The sequence below is a fragment of the Scardinius erythrophthalmus genome, assembly GCF_964197995.2.
Source record: "Scardinius erythrophthalmus genome assembly, chromosome: 6".
NCBI classification, from domain to species: Eukaryota; Metazoa; Chordata; class Actinopteri; order Cypriniformes; family Leuciscidae; genus Scardinius; species Scardinius erythrophthalmus.
The window spans coordinates 41,650,844-41,665,070 of NC_138226.1; the positions used below are offsets into that span (position 1 = coordinate 41,650,844).

Sequence of the window (14,227 nt, forward strand, 5' to 3'; positions counted from 1 at the left end):
GCAACTGACTGTTGATGTGTGTGTTTTGCTCTCTTTCAGTCTTTCTGTCTGTAACCTCACTGGTCAGCATTGTGAGAGTTTGTCATCAGTTTTACAATCCTCAAACTGTGTCCTTAAAGAGCTGGTCCTATGTAACAATGACCTGCATGATTCAGGAGTGAAGTTGCTCTCCGATGGACTAAAGAGTCCAAACTGTCAGTTGCAGATATTGAGGTTCGATTTTCACATTTATTTTTTTCTTAATTTTTGTTGGATATGCACCTAATAATAGCGCATTTGTCTAGGTTAACGCTAGAGCAAGCAGCCATGTATAGTTGCTACTACTTACATGTTTCAAATGATAAGCCATATTTGAAGTCGATGGATGATAGGCAAAGGTTTGGATTTCCTGTCCGACATATAATCCGACATGTGTGTAATTACCACATGGACCCACCATTAACAATCTGTGTGTCAGACTGCTTGACTTCAAAAACCTCTGCGCAAGAGTGAAACGTGACCACTAAATTAGGCTATTTTTACCCAACTCCAGAACCATGACAAAATCATTCACTAATTAGTTGTTTCTCTAAACTTTAACAATTTATTTTTTATGCCATAAACACACCATCAAATTAAGCAGAGTACACATAACTTTTTGAGTAAAATCTGATTATTTAAATGAGAAATATTTGCAGAGGGCAAGAACCATTATTTGCATTTATTTGTGTATTCACATAGTTAAAGTGTGTGATATAATTATGTATATTGAATAAATTATATCAGTATGTTATGAGGCCATTTATAAACTGTAAGGGTTAGTGTAGTTACTTAAGTCTACCCTGAATTGACTAGAGATATGCATGCAGCAGTCAGTGACATGTCTCTCTCTGTCTGGCAGCTGTAGTTTACAGTTGTCTTTAAGTAACACATGGCTGGAGCTGAACAGGCACTAATACAGTTTCACATGCACTTCTCTCTGTAGGTTGTCAGGCTGTATGGTGACAGAAAAAGGCTGTGGTTATGTGTCTTCAGCTCTGAGTTCAAACCCCTCACACCTGAGAGAGCTGGATCTGAGCTACAATCACCCAGGGGATTCAGTCAAGCTGCTCTCTGACAAACTGAAGGATCCAAACTATCCACTGCAGATACTCAAGTATATCAAACACTAACAGGGTTGTTTAGCAGAGTCAATATCTGCGCAGTCTTTAAATTCCGTTTTTGAAAATGGGGGGATTTCCCACCAGTTGAACTTTGAGTTGAATTTACAAAAAAGACAAGTAAACAAGAAAAAATAAACAAATTGCAAGCAGAATCATAAATAAAAATAACAGAATAAGGAGACAAATAAAGAGTGCTTTATGTTTTCCAGATATGTCTGACAGTAGGATTCAGGCACATTAATACTACATAATTTGAATAATCAAATGTTGCATTGAACATTGAAAAAAAAGAACCCAAACTCAGAATTTTTCTCCTCTGCATTTTACCCATTGCAAGTTAGGGCACACACATTAGGAGTAGTGAGTAGTGAACACGCAAACACACACACACACACACACACACACACACACACACACACAAATCAATCCACAAATGCTCGCGAGAGATCCACACACACAAAGCAATCTACAGATGCACGCAAGAGATCCACACACGCAAATCAATCTACAAATGCACGCGAGAGATCCACACACACACACACAGCAATCCACAAATGGATGCAAGAGATCCACACACATAAAGCAATCCACAAATGCACGCGAGAGATCCACGCACACACAGCGATCCACCAATGCACGTGAGAGATCCACACACACACACAGCGATCCACACACACAGCAATCATGCATTACTGTCCTTACTCACATTGCTTTGCTCACAATCCACAAATGCCTGTGCTGACAACCCAACCGCAGAGGAATGCAAGTAATCGCAGCAACCGCAATATTTGCGTGTTTTATTTTTTCATAAGGCTATAGCCTACTCTTCTTGTTTTGAACTTCGTGCATGTGTTAAATAAGTTAATAATGATAACAAGACTGTTTTTTATCATGGTGATTTGTTCTTCGTGGATTTGCACTTAAGCCTAAACAGAAAGTGAATCAGCGAGATTGACTGAGCGCGTGCGATTACCTGCGTCTATCTTTGAGGTGAAGTCATAAACAGTATTCGTGAAAAGGTTGCCATGTCTAAGGAAAGCGAAATATTTTTCGTATCATCCTTTTATCGTTTAAGGGAATTTTCCATGAATGGAGTCAGTGGTCAGCATTCCACAGCACGAGGAAGCCGTGGGAAAAAAAATCAGCGAGTCACGCATTGAATCAATGCCATTGGTCTCTATTAAAGGGATAGTTCACTTTGAAATTTAATTTTGGTATGTTTTAGCTTACCTCAAGGGCATCCAAGATGTTGGTGTCTTTTTTTCCGCAGTAGTTTTAATTTTGATATTTTGAGGTCAAACCGTTCTTGTCTGTCAGTTCTTGTCTGTCAGCGTGCGTGCATCCTGCTGTGTGACGTGTACGCAGACTGGTGCATAGATATATACACTAGATGTCGCCTTGGCTACGGCAGTTCTTAACGAATGCCGTAGCCAAGGCGACATCTAGTGTATATATCTATGCACCAGTCTGCGTACACGTCACACAGCAGGATGCGCGCGCGCCCTCAGATCACTTGGACGTGGCTGTGTTACAAGAGGTAATATCAATACCAAATATCAAAATTGAAAATACTGCGGAAAAAAAGACACCTACATCTTGGATGCCCTTGAGGTAAGCTAAAGCTAAGCTAAGCTTCAGCGTTAACCATGCGACGCATTGATGGGCAGCTGAGCCTTGAAAAGTGGAGCTCAAAGCTAAAAATAATTAACGCCTTGTTTCATTACATCTATCTGTGAATCAGGGTTTTTGAACGTATTCGTTGAATGAATGGTTTAATAACTCGCTCAAAGACAGTCTGTTGCTGTAACAATGTAACTGCGCACTGAGTGACAGCCTTTCAATGTGCAGAGACGCTGTTTAGTTTCGGTTACATTGGTTACTGAAAATGTCCTCGTTTTTGTGCATGCTGACCACATTGTAACACTTAAACAAGCCATGTGCTCACACCAAACATGACAAAAACACAAGCACATGGCCAGTAAAACAAAATCACAAGCCATGTGCTCACACAAAACGAGACATGAACCCGCAGCCAATGAGAACACTCATAAGCCACGTGTTCACATAAATAATGACAGCATGAAAGCACACAGCTGGTGAAAAACACAAGCTGCGTGCTACACAGTACAAGACAAAACATGACATGAAAGCACGTGGCCGATGTAAACATGAACCGCATGCTACACAAAAGACAACAACACACGCGGACAGAAGAGCGTACGGTCCAAGCGAACTCTTACACAAGACAGAGCGCACCAGAACGAGGGAAAGCTCATCTTGTGCGCTAACAACAGAGGACAAACACGCGGAGACCAACCGAAACCAAACTAGACAGATGTGCCGGGATCCAAACACCACGCCCCGCACATGTAACAAGGCATACAGACAAGAGAGCACACGGCTCGAGGACACTCAAAGCCGCGCGCCCACACAAAGACATGACAAAACAGGAGTGTCAGAGCTCTGTCACAGAACCAAGGAATACACTAGACAGAAGTGACAGAACCCTGACAGTTAAAGGATAACTCTCGCCAAAATGCAGCCTAAGGTCTTTTTGTTAATCTATCCGAGGCAAACTTTCGTTTAAAAGCATAATAGGGTATATGTCGAACGTCGCATGACGAAACCGGAAACCTGGTCTCATCGCATCCGCTTGTCATAGAAAGTGTTAACAGCCGTATGAACTGATGCCGATATCTATGGAATTTTAAGGTAATCAGCTAACCTACCTATCTCACTTTGTTATTAGCTTTTTATTCTATTTAAATATCTAAACGTTAGTGTGAAGATTTTTTTTTTTTTTTACTTTTAAATATCGATCTTCACATGCGAGGGACATTGGTTATGATCATCTTTGCTCGCTCCTTTTAAGTTATCTTGAGTAAAACAGTAAAAAAATGCATGAAGCGCATACAAAAGACCTGAACCGGAAGCGATGCGTTCTGTTTTCCGGTTTCGTAATGCGGCGTTCGACATATACCCTATTAGAATGGAAACGCCACTTTTAAGTTTGACTGTATTTTTGTTTTCGGTCAAATTGCCTTTTGAATGGGAGTGCTAGGGGCACGACTATGATGGCATCAAAAATCGCTATTTTTAAAACACTAAGACGGCTCGACACAACATGAAACTGTGCTTGAAGTATCACCAGGGGCTCTACACATGAACTCCAGCATTGACTACATTGTTTGTGTACACAGAGTTTACTAAAAAGAAACATTTTAAACAACTCACTGTGTTTCCGTCTGCCGGCATTTTGTCAGTCAAAAATAGTCGATCTCCATAACAGGGAGGAGAGTAAAGATGGAAAGCTCCTAAAGCTTAGTTCCATATAAATTCACGGATAATTTGTTGTTTTGTTGTTAGTGAAAATCAATATTGACCTTGTATTTGAAAAAGGATCCTCATATAAGAAACAATACTAAAATTAAGAGTCAGTTCATTCGCATTCGGAGACTGTTTGCACTGTTCATTCACACTATTTTTGACTGACAAAATGCCGGTGGATGGAAACTCAAAATCTTTCTTTTTAGTAAACTCTGTGTACACAAACAATGTTTTCAAAGTTTCATGTTGTGTCGAGCCTTCTTAGTGTTTTAAAAATAGCGATTTTTGATGCTATCATATACTGCCCCTAGCACTCCCATTCAAAAGGCAATTTGACCGAAAACGAAAATACGGTCAAACTTAAAAAAGGCGATTCCATTATAATTAGCTTTTAAACGAAAGTTTGCCTCGGGTAAATTAACAAAAAGACCCTAGGTTGCATTTTGGCGACAGTTATCCTTTAAGTGGTACTTTAATACAACTTTATATGTACTTTGAAAATACAGAACTGACCCTCTACAAAAAAAAACTAAAAAAAAAGTATTCTACCTTCATGCATTTTTTTTATCAACACTTGAATGTGGGTAAGTTTCATAAAAAAAAAAAAGCAAAATTATGTGCAAAAAGCTGTTGACAGAACCGGGCTAATATGGTCATACTTCCTGGTTCTAGTAAGAACTTTTTTTGACCTGCTGGAGTTTGTTTATTAAGCGTGGGGGGAACCAACCAGTACAGCATTACAATAATCTAGCCTTGAGGTCATGAAATGTTCCACATTTGTCATTGAGAGCACAAGTCGTATTTTAGATTTATTTGTCTTGAGCCAGCCATCAAGCTTTCTGTATGTATTCTAGGTTATTGCGTGCAGATGATTTTGGACAAATAATTGGAACCTCTGTTTTTTAATTTTTTATTTAGTAGATCATGATATAAAATCTTTAGATCACCCACCACTAGCATTATCTACATTAAGGTGTGTTTTGGTGTTTATAGTGTGGATCATGGAGGAGACATCATGATGACAGCCGGACTACGAAAGTGTACGTCTACACACACACACACACACACACACACACACACACACACACACACACACACACACACACACACACACACACTCATATTTTGGTTTTTCATGTTCTATGAGGACATTCCATTTACTTAATGATTTTATACTGTACAAAATGTATATTCTATCCCCTAAACCTGCCCATCTGAAAAAACTTTATGCTTTTTTACATTTTCAAAAAACATCATTCTGTTGGATTTATAAGCTTGTTATTGCCATCTTTGTGGTGACATCTGTTACCTATAATGTAGGGATTACCAGTACCACCCACATACACACTCATCTAGTGGCTTTTGTTTTGTTGCTCTAGATGTTTCTCTCTTCTTGTGTTCAGATGCCTGTGATCTCACACTGAATCCAAACACAGCACACAATCTTCTAATTCTGTCTGAGGAGAACAGGAAGGTGACGCGTGTGTTAGAGCATCAGCCGTATCCTGATCATCCAGAGAGATTTGATGAGTATCATCAGGTTTTGTGTGGAGAGAGTCTGACTGGACGCTGTTACTGGGAGGCTGAATGGAGCGGAGTTGTTGAAATATCAGTGACATATAAAGGGATCAGCAGGAAAGGATGGAGTGATTGTAGTTTTGGATCGAATGACAAATCCTGGAGTCTGGGTTGCAGTAATGACAGTTTCTCTGTCCGTCATAATAAGAGATACACTGGTAAACCTGACATTCGTTCATCCACTAAGAGAGCAGGAGTGTACACTGTAAAAACTAAAGGAGCCTCAAGTATCCTGTTGGATACTCAAGGAACTTCAAAATGTAATTTTGGTGCCTCAAAGCTCTTTTTCCTATAGTAGGGTTACTGGAGGAGCATTGACAATCTTTGAGGTTCTTGCTGGAACTTATGGGATCCTTTAAGCACTTTGTATTTACTTCAGAGGTTCTGGAGTCACCTTTTCATTACCATGAGACCTCGAAGTGCTTTGGGGGAAAATAGAGGAACTTGAATGCGATAAAAGGGTTATTGGAAGATCTTTTAACATTTAAGTGGTTCCTGGAAGATCTCTTATGTTAAAGCCAGCATCTGGAGGAACCCAATGGTTCAGTGAGGCCCGAATTAGATTATTATTCTATTATTATTATTATTATCCTATTATTATTATTATTATTATAGGCTACTTAAGTTTGATTCAGTATACATACCCAGGTGAAAAAGACGTACTATTAAATGTATTAAAAATGTACTTGAGTGTGTTTTTAGTAGACCTACAATACAAATATAGCCTACTTTAATGCATTTTTATTATTATTATTATTAGGCAAGTTTGATTCAGTATACATACCCAGGTGAAAAAGACGTACTATTAAATGTATTAAAAATGTACTTGAGTGTGTTTTTAGTAGACCTACAATACAAATATAGCCTACTTTAATGCATTTTTATTATTATTATTATTAGGCAAGTTTGATTCAGTATACATACCCAGGTGAAAAAGATGTACTATTAAATGTATTAAAAATGTACTTGAGTGTGTTTTTAGTAGACCTACAATACAAATATACTTTAATGCATTTTTAATACATTTAACAGTAACTATAGTCTTTTTCACTTGGGTAGCTTACATATATTTAGTATAGGCCTATTTTATTAAGTCATTTAAACCTTAAACAACAACACTAAATAATAATAATATTATATAAAGAAGAAGAAGCAGGAGGAGAAAAGTATTATTCTGTCACGAAACTGCTGCTATTCCTCCGCTGTCGTCGCTTCAGTGATGCTCGCGCGCAACAAAGCTCAGCTGATCGTCATCAGGAAAGTAACGGCTCCTCTCATCAAAGCTTCCGCCGTTTATTCGACTCTCCATTGCAAGGTTTGTAAACTCGCCAAATAAATATAAATACAGAGTCTACTCACTATATATTTAAACACACATATATATAAACTAAATTTATTATACATTACTACGTTTTTACAGTGTTTACCACTCGTTTATTGCACAGTATCTGGTATGAAGGTTTTAGCCGCGATGCTAACTACGTTGATCTAATGAACAAATGGAAATGATTGACTTATTGTCTTAGATTGATTTAGTCATTCAATTCAACATATTTTGTACAACTGTGTCTTCAAATTGCTGATATAGCCTAACTAATTTAGAAAATTCTCTGATTCTTGGCGTTTGTTATGAATAACAAAAACAGGTTATAGTTTGGTCTGGTTTTGTTTAGCCTAACTTTACTTACTACAGGTGCCCTCATTCTCTCAAATACCATTTTAAAGCCATTTACTGGTCAATAAATATTATGTTGTGAATAATCAGCTTTGTTCTTTTGTTTCCCCAGAACAACCATTACATTTCTAAAATAATCTGAACATTTCAGTGGCAACATTGAATTACAGTAAGTACCTGCACCACATGCAAGTACTTTATTACTATGAACTTTCTCTGTGTGAAATTGTATTGTTTGACTGTGTACTTGTGTTTTTTAATCAGTTACTCTCTGAAAATCTTTTCTCATGATCTCAAATCTCATACATGTTAGTCAGAAAAATAATATCACAGGTTTGATTCACAAAAATGCTATAGACATTTTAACTCTGAATTATAACTTCAAGTTTAGTCTTTTTCGACAAAAAAAATAAATAAATAGGAAAAAGCAATTAGGCTTCAGAAGACTTGCAACACAACCCATAACACATGAGTTGTGAACTCATTGATTATTTTTAGGATCTTTTCTGGGACATTTTTGGAGCTTAACCATTTTTACATAAATTGTTGCATTGAATTGAACTAGACAAGTGTGCATAAGAATGGTTTCATGAATGATTTACACATTTGTTTTCTTCTTGTGTTTCATGCAGTGAAACTGAATGGTGACTGGGGTTGCATTATGCCTGAGATCTGCTTTTGGGTTCCACAGACAGAAAGTCAAACAGGTTTGGAACGTCACAAGGCTGAGGAAATTATTTAAATTTCACAACTATCACTTTAATAACATTACTAACAGTAAATTTGGACCATCCACCAGAAAAGAGGAAAAACAAACGGAAAACGATGCTGTACCTTTTCACTTTTCTAACTCATTAAGTACCTCACACCAACTTGGTCCCATAGTGACATTTTTGACCACAAACGAAATTGCTGATCGTGTGAATTCATATTGAAATGACTGAATTCACCAGTGAACATTCACAGAACAACAGATCATTTTACTGCACCTTAAATCTGTTTCGGGTCGAAGCATCTACTTCTACTTCCTCTATCTTGTTTCATGAGAATACTCAACAACCATTTATGAACACTGTTGATTCAAGTCACACATTTAAGCTTTTCAAAAGCCATAGTGTACATTACAGTCTCCAGTCTAACGGCATCCCAGGCTTAAACATTTTATGATTCAAAATAGCTGAATAACTAACAATCTGAGATTTCAGTATAGAGATAAAGGTTACAGCACAATGAGTGTATATTAGCGCTGTTGTTTGTTTTTGGCATCTGATAGAGCTTTTGGACTTGGAAACAGTGATGTCAGACTAACCATCGGACTGAAACACAAATGTTTTAAAGTTAAGTATGATGGACATTTTTAATTAGTTCAAATGTATTTTTTTACATTGATTTATTTAGTGGAACATATGTGTTTCCATGCATTTTGTTGAGATGTCTTTTCTTGTTTATCTATTGTACATGGTTGATTATTCATGTTGCTTATGTATTATACTATTTTTTTGTGTAGTCATTGATATTAATCTGTAGTTAGCTTTTTTCCCCATGTGCATGGAAGTGTATGTATAAAAATGAATATCAAATATGTAATAAACAATTCTTATTTTGTATTTGGTTCAATTTGTTTATTATAATAGAAGTCAAAGGTAACCATAGTAACAACATGAAATTAAATATAAAAAAAAAAATGAAATTTGGTTCCTGGAGGCACCCAAAGTGGTTCCACACAGAGCCTAATATAAGAGTTCCTCAGGAAACCTGTGTGGTTCCTCAGAGAACTGCCCCTTTTTAAAGGGTGCCTAGAGGATCTACAGACGGTTCCGCCGGTGTGGCGAAGTGAAGAACCCCAAAAGGTTCCTCCAGGCACCTTTTATTTTTACAGTGTATGTGGATGTGTCGGCCGGCACTTTGTCCTTCTACAGTGTCTCTGACACACACACACTCACACACTTATACACATTTAACACCACATTCACTGAACCCCCCTATGCTGGATTTGGGGTTTATTCTGATTCCTCAGTGTCTCTGTGTGACATTAAACAGCATCCTGTGATAAACAACAGTGAGACACACACAATCGGGTGAGTGAAATATACTGTCTTAGTGAATAATTTTTCCAGACTGTGACTAATAGTTCAATCCTATGTTCTTCGTACATCACTAAACACTACAAGATACAATACAAGAGAGATGCACGATGTTGGGTTTTTGCTGATATGCGATATGCCGATATTTTTCAACATATTTTGGCCGATAGCAGATTCTGATACTAATAAACATGTTTTTTCTCCTTTGTTTGGAAACAACACCAAGTCTCTACTGTGTAGGGACTTTATTTATTTTATTTTTCATTTTAGTTTTGAGCAAAAACTAATTTCCGAGGTCTCTGACTTAGATTGCTGTACCAGTATTTCTCAAAAGCTCCTGATCACACATGATCTCTAAACTGTAATTTGCTATTAATTTTCTGTCATTTTCTAGCTGTAGTGTGATCTTCTTTTCTATTAATATGCCTGCAGAAGAGGAATAAGACAAAACTGGTCAAATTCACTCACTATTACTTGATCTATTCCAGCACTCCCTCAATTACAATCAAGCACAATTAACTGTAGACAGTTGTGTTGTAAGCAGTAAAACAGTCCAGTTCTTTATAGTCAAACTCATTTATTATGTTTGGATAATGAACATTTCTGTCTTGAGGTCGACCGACTGATCGGCAGGCCGATTTATCAAGACGATTTTTGGCATTTTTTATTAATCGGCATAGGCCGATTTTGCTGCAAATTAGGCCAATTAATAGGCAGGCGCATCTGCAAGCAGCTAAACATTGTTTTGGAACATTTGACGCTGCCTCTTGCGGCAAGCAGATTGCCATTCCACCAGCATAACCCTGTGATGTCCCCCTCTGCTTGCTAACTTTTTAAAGAAAACGGTAAGATTTAAGACTTAAAGGGCACCTATTATGCAAAATTCACTTTTACATGGTGTTTGAACATAAATGTGTGTTGGCAGTGTGTGAGCAAAACCACCCTAGAATGATAAAAATCCACCCAGTGTTTTTTTTTACAATCTCAATAAATTATAAGCACTGTCTCAGAACGAGCTGTTCTAAGATTCTATGCAGTGTGACTTAGAATTGCACAGGCCCCGCCCACGACTGTTGATTGACACTGCAGTTTGAGTATAGCCCCGCCCTGAGTGAGCTGGACACAGAGTCCTCCATTGTTTTGACGCTTGAGCCTCTGTAGACAAGAATGTCTCCTAAGCGATTGAGGTGTTTTGTTGTTGGATCATGGATGTAAGAATGAACATAGCCGTCTTCATTTACTCTCGTTGTTACTCGAGGATGGAGCTGTACTGTTTGTGATCCAGCTTAAAGGGTTAGTTCACCCAAAAATGAAAATTCTGTCAGTAATTACTCACCCTCATGTTGTTCCAACCGCGTAAAACCTTCGTTCATCTTCGGAACATAAATTAAGATATTTATGATTAAATCTGAGAGTTGTCTCACTATTCCACTATTCATTTCCTTCTCTCTGGGCCTCTAGTTGGTTCACGTAGTGTTTTTGCGTAGCGCGTCTGTGTTACACGTCACCACGTAGGCTCACAATTGGCCGAAGCGGGTCATGTGTGTGATGCGTGATGACGTATAACACTGACGCGCAGCGCAAAAACACTATGAGGCCCAGAGAGAAGGAAATGAATAGTGGAATAAAGTCGTTATTTTTGTTTGTTTTTGCGCACAAAAAGTATTCTCGTCGCTTGATAAACTTAAGATTGAGCCACTGTAGTCACTTGGACTATATTAACAATCTCTTTAATAACTTTTCTGGGCCAGCAAGTTTCGGTCCCTCTGAAAGCCTATGAAGGAGTGAGACAACTCTCAGATTTAATCAAAAATATCTTAATTTGTGTTCCGAAGATGAACGAAGGTCTTACGCGGTTGGAACAACATGAGGGTGAGTAATTACTGACAGAATTTTCATTTTTGGGTGAACTAACCCTTTAACGTTACAGTCTTCAGAGCGACAGGCCTAACGTTACTGACCACGGCAGAAATGAAAGTGAGAGCACGCACTTTAAGGCGGGGATAAGACGGGGATTTATAACGGAATAAGATGTGGGCGAAATGTGATTGTTGTCCATCATTCTGCGCAATTGTTGAAAAAGAAAAACGTTTTAAACCATGAAGGTGAGCACTTTGCGTGAGAGTTATGTCGGTGAAGAAGTAGGCTACTATCAAATCCCATTCAATTATTCACTATAGAAAGTGAAAGTAAAAACTGACCAGTGAGAGCTGAATCTACTCAACATGTTCTGATAACGGTATTTAGGCCTAACCTTAATTTATTTTCTTAATATTTCTCTTGTGGCCCATGGTGAAAAAAAAATTAGAATTATTTCGTGTTAAACACGTTGTTTTTTAAATGAGGACTAATATAACATCTTCATTGCTGCGTGTCGGTTATGCACTGATGCGCTATGAAATTATTGTGGGGCTAATTAATTGTAATATTGATTTGGTAATAAAAGTAGCCTCATAATAATAATTCTAACAGACCTTATGTTTGATTGTGTTATGATGCATTCATTCTGGATGTGCTGGCACTCGTTCTATGTGTGTGTGCAATGCATTGTCCCCTCAGGGCTTGCCGTAGATAGGCAATAAAGGTCATGCAATGCGTACTACGGGTGTCACGGTCTTCAGGTTTTCCTCTCACATGTGTGTGATACGTTTAATATCTTAAAGTCGAGAACAGTTCATACAGTTCTCGTTTATTGTTATCTTATTCATAAAGTGTTTAGGCGAACCCTGCACGAATGTGCAGTCACATAATCATCATTCAGATCACCGCAAAGGGGGCTTAAGATCATCTTAGGGGGGTTAACCCCCCCCCCCCCTTGCCCTAGCCCCCCCCCCCCCCCCCCCCCCCCCTTGCCCTAGCCCCCCCTTGACGCCGGGCCTGGTCCGACTCCGAATGAAATGAACACCGCAACTGAGAGTTTCTGTTCTGATATTATCAGATCTGAGCGCGAGCTCGTGAGGCTCCGCCCCCTGTGCGGACAGCAGCAGTTAATGTGCATTTAAAGGGATACACACTAAAACAGCGCGTTTTTCTGATTTCTTTAATCAACAACATTGTTTGATTAAAATCATTTCCCTTTATTGTCTGTCTGGAGGCCATTTCATTTTATTTATCCATGGCACTTGTATTTTGTTTCTTTATATGTAGCCTAAGTAATGTAGGAAAATTACTTGTTTGCATTATTTAGGTATTTTATTTTATTCATTTTTCAATAACCTTTGTTAATATCAGTTAATAAAATATGTGTGTTCATGTTAGTTCACAGTGCATAAACTAATGCTAACAGATACAACTTTGGATCTTAAAAATGTCTTAGAAAATGTTGATATTAACATTAAAGGTCCCATTCCATGGATTATTTTTATTATTTTATAATGTTTCCAGGGGTGCCCTTATAATGTTAGTATGTTTTTTAGATCAAAAATTGTTATAATTTAGAAATAAAAGGCATATTTCCTAGCCTGATTTCATTCCCTGGTTTGAACGCTCTGTTTGAAGGGGCGTGTCTTCTGTGAGACTTCAATGTAAACGCCCTCTGCTGTGATTGGCTGACATGCTTGCATATGAAATATCTGGCATTACATGTGGAACTATCTGGAAAACTTTTACTATTACAGCTATTATACGTTTTTACTATTACAGCTATCTGGATTAACGAATCGTGAGAAGTTTTTTAAGTATTTAGATCTATTCCCATCACATAAAAGGTTGCAGTGATGATGAGCATTGAGCAGATGACAGCCTGTTGATCGCGTGAAAAAAGATCTTATCATTGCAACGCAGTTTCTGCACTCACTAATGATTTCACCAATGCAAACATGAGGTATATAAATACAGTAAGAGCTCCGTTGTGCAGTGTAACAGCGTCATTGATTTCATAACGAGTTTTGGCAAGTGTTTGGCAAACTCGCGCTGTGTGTCACAGCTTGGCCGATTGGAAAGGGATTGTTCTGTGATCGCTTTCTGTATATAAATCACAGTTTAAGTAAGATCATTTTCATCCTACTAAGAGAAACGATGTGAAGTTGATCGCTACTTCCATAGTAAATCACTACTTACCGCTTGCTGGAATATAGTTGAAATTTCCCCCTTCGTCAGTATGAAACGCTGAGAGAATCCTGCTTGATATTATCCCAGGTTAGAAAAACAGTCCGTGGTGAAATGGACAGAGCAAACTAACAACTTCGAATTAAACTTTTGCGGTATCCGATTATAGATAAACATCAACCACGTCTGTTGACATTTCGCCATCAATACGCCTGTGTTCCTGTGGGCGGAGGTTACGGTTCTAGTGACATCATTAAAGAAGGAAGTAGAGGGGTGTAGTCCAATCGAGCCGTTCGTTGTAGTCAACTTCTGTTAAATAAAATGTCTCGCTTGGCATTGAACTTTGAGCTTTATAATTTTACAGATATTGTTCT

General features: G+C 38.1%; 1 protein-coding gene across 1 annotated transcript in view; it reads left to right on the plus strand.

Annotated features, from left to right (window-relative positions):
* LOC308692927 (uncharacterized protein) overlaps nucleotides 1–14,227 on the plus strand; it is a 107,551-nt gene that overhangs the window by 84,887 nt on the left and 8,437 nt on the right. The window contains exons 11-14 of the mRNA XM_081369527.1: nucleotides 40–213; nucleotides 965–1,135; nucleotides 5,463–5,509; nucleotides 5,873–6,205. Of these exons, the coding sequence (XP_081225653.1) occupies nucleotides 40–213; nucleotides 965–1,135; nucleotides 5,463–5,509; nucleotides 5,873–6,205 (725 nt within the window). The remainder of the gene's footprint in view (nucleotides 1–39; nucleotides 214–964; nucleotides 1,136–5,462; nucleotides 5,510–5,872; nucleotides 6,206–14,227) is intronic.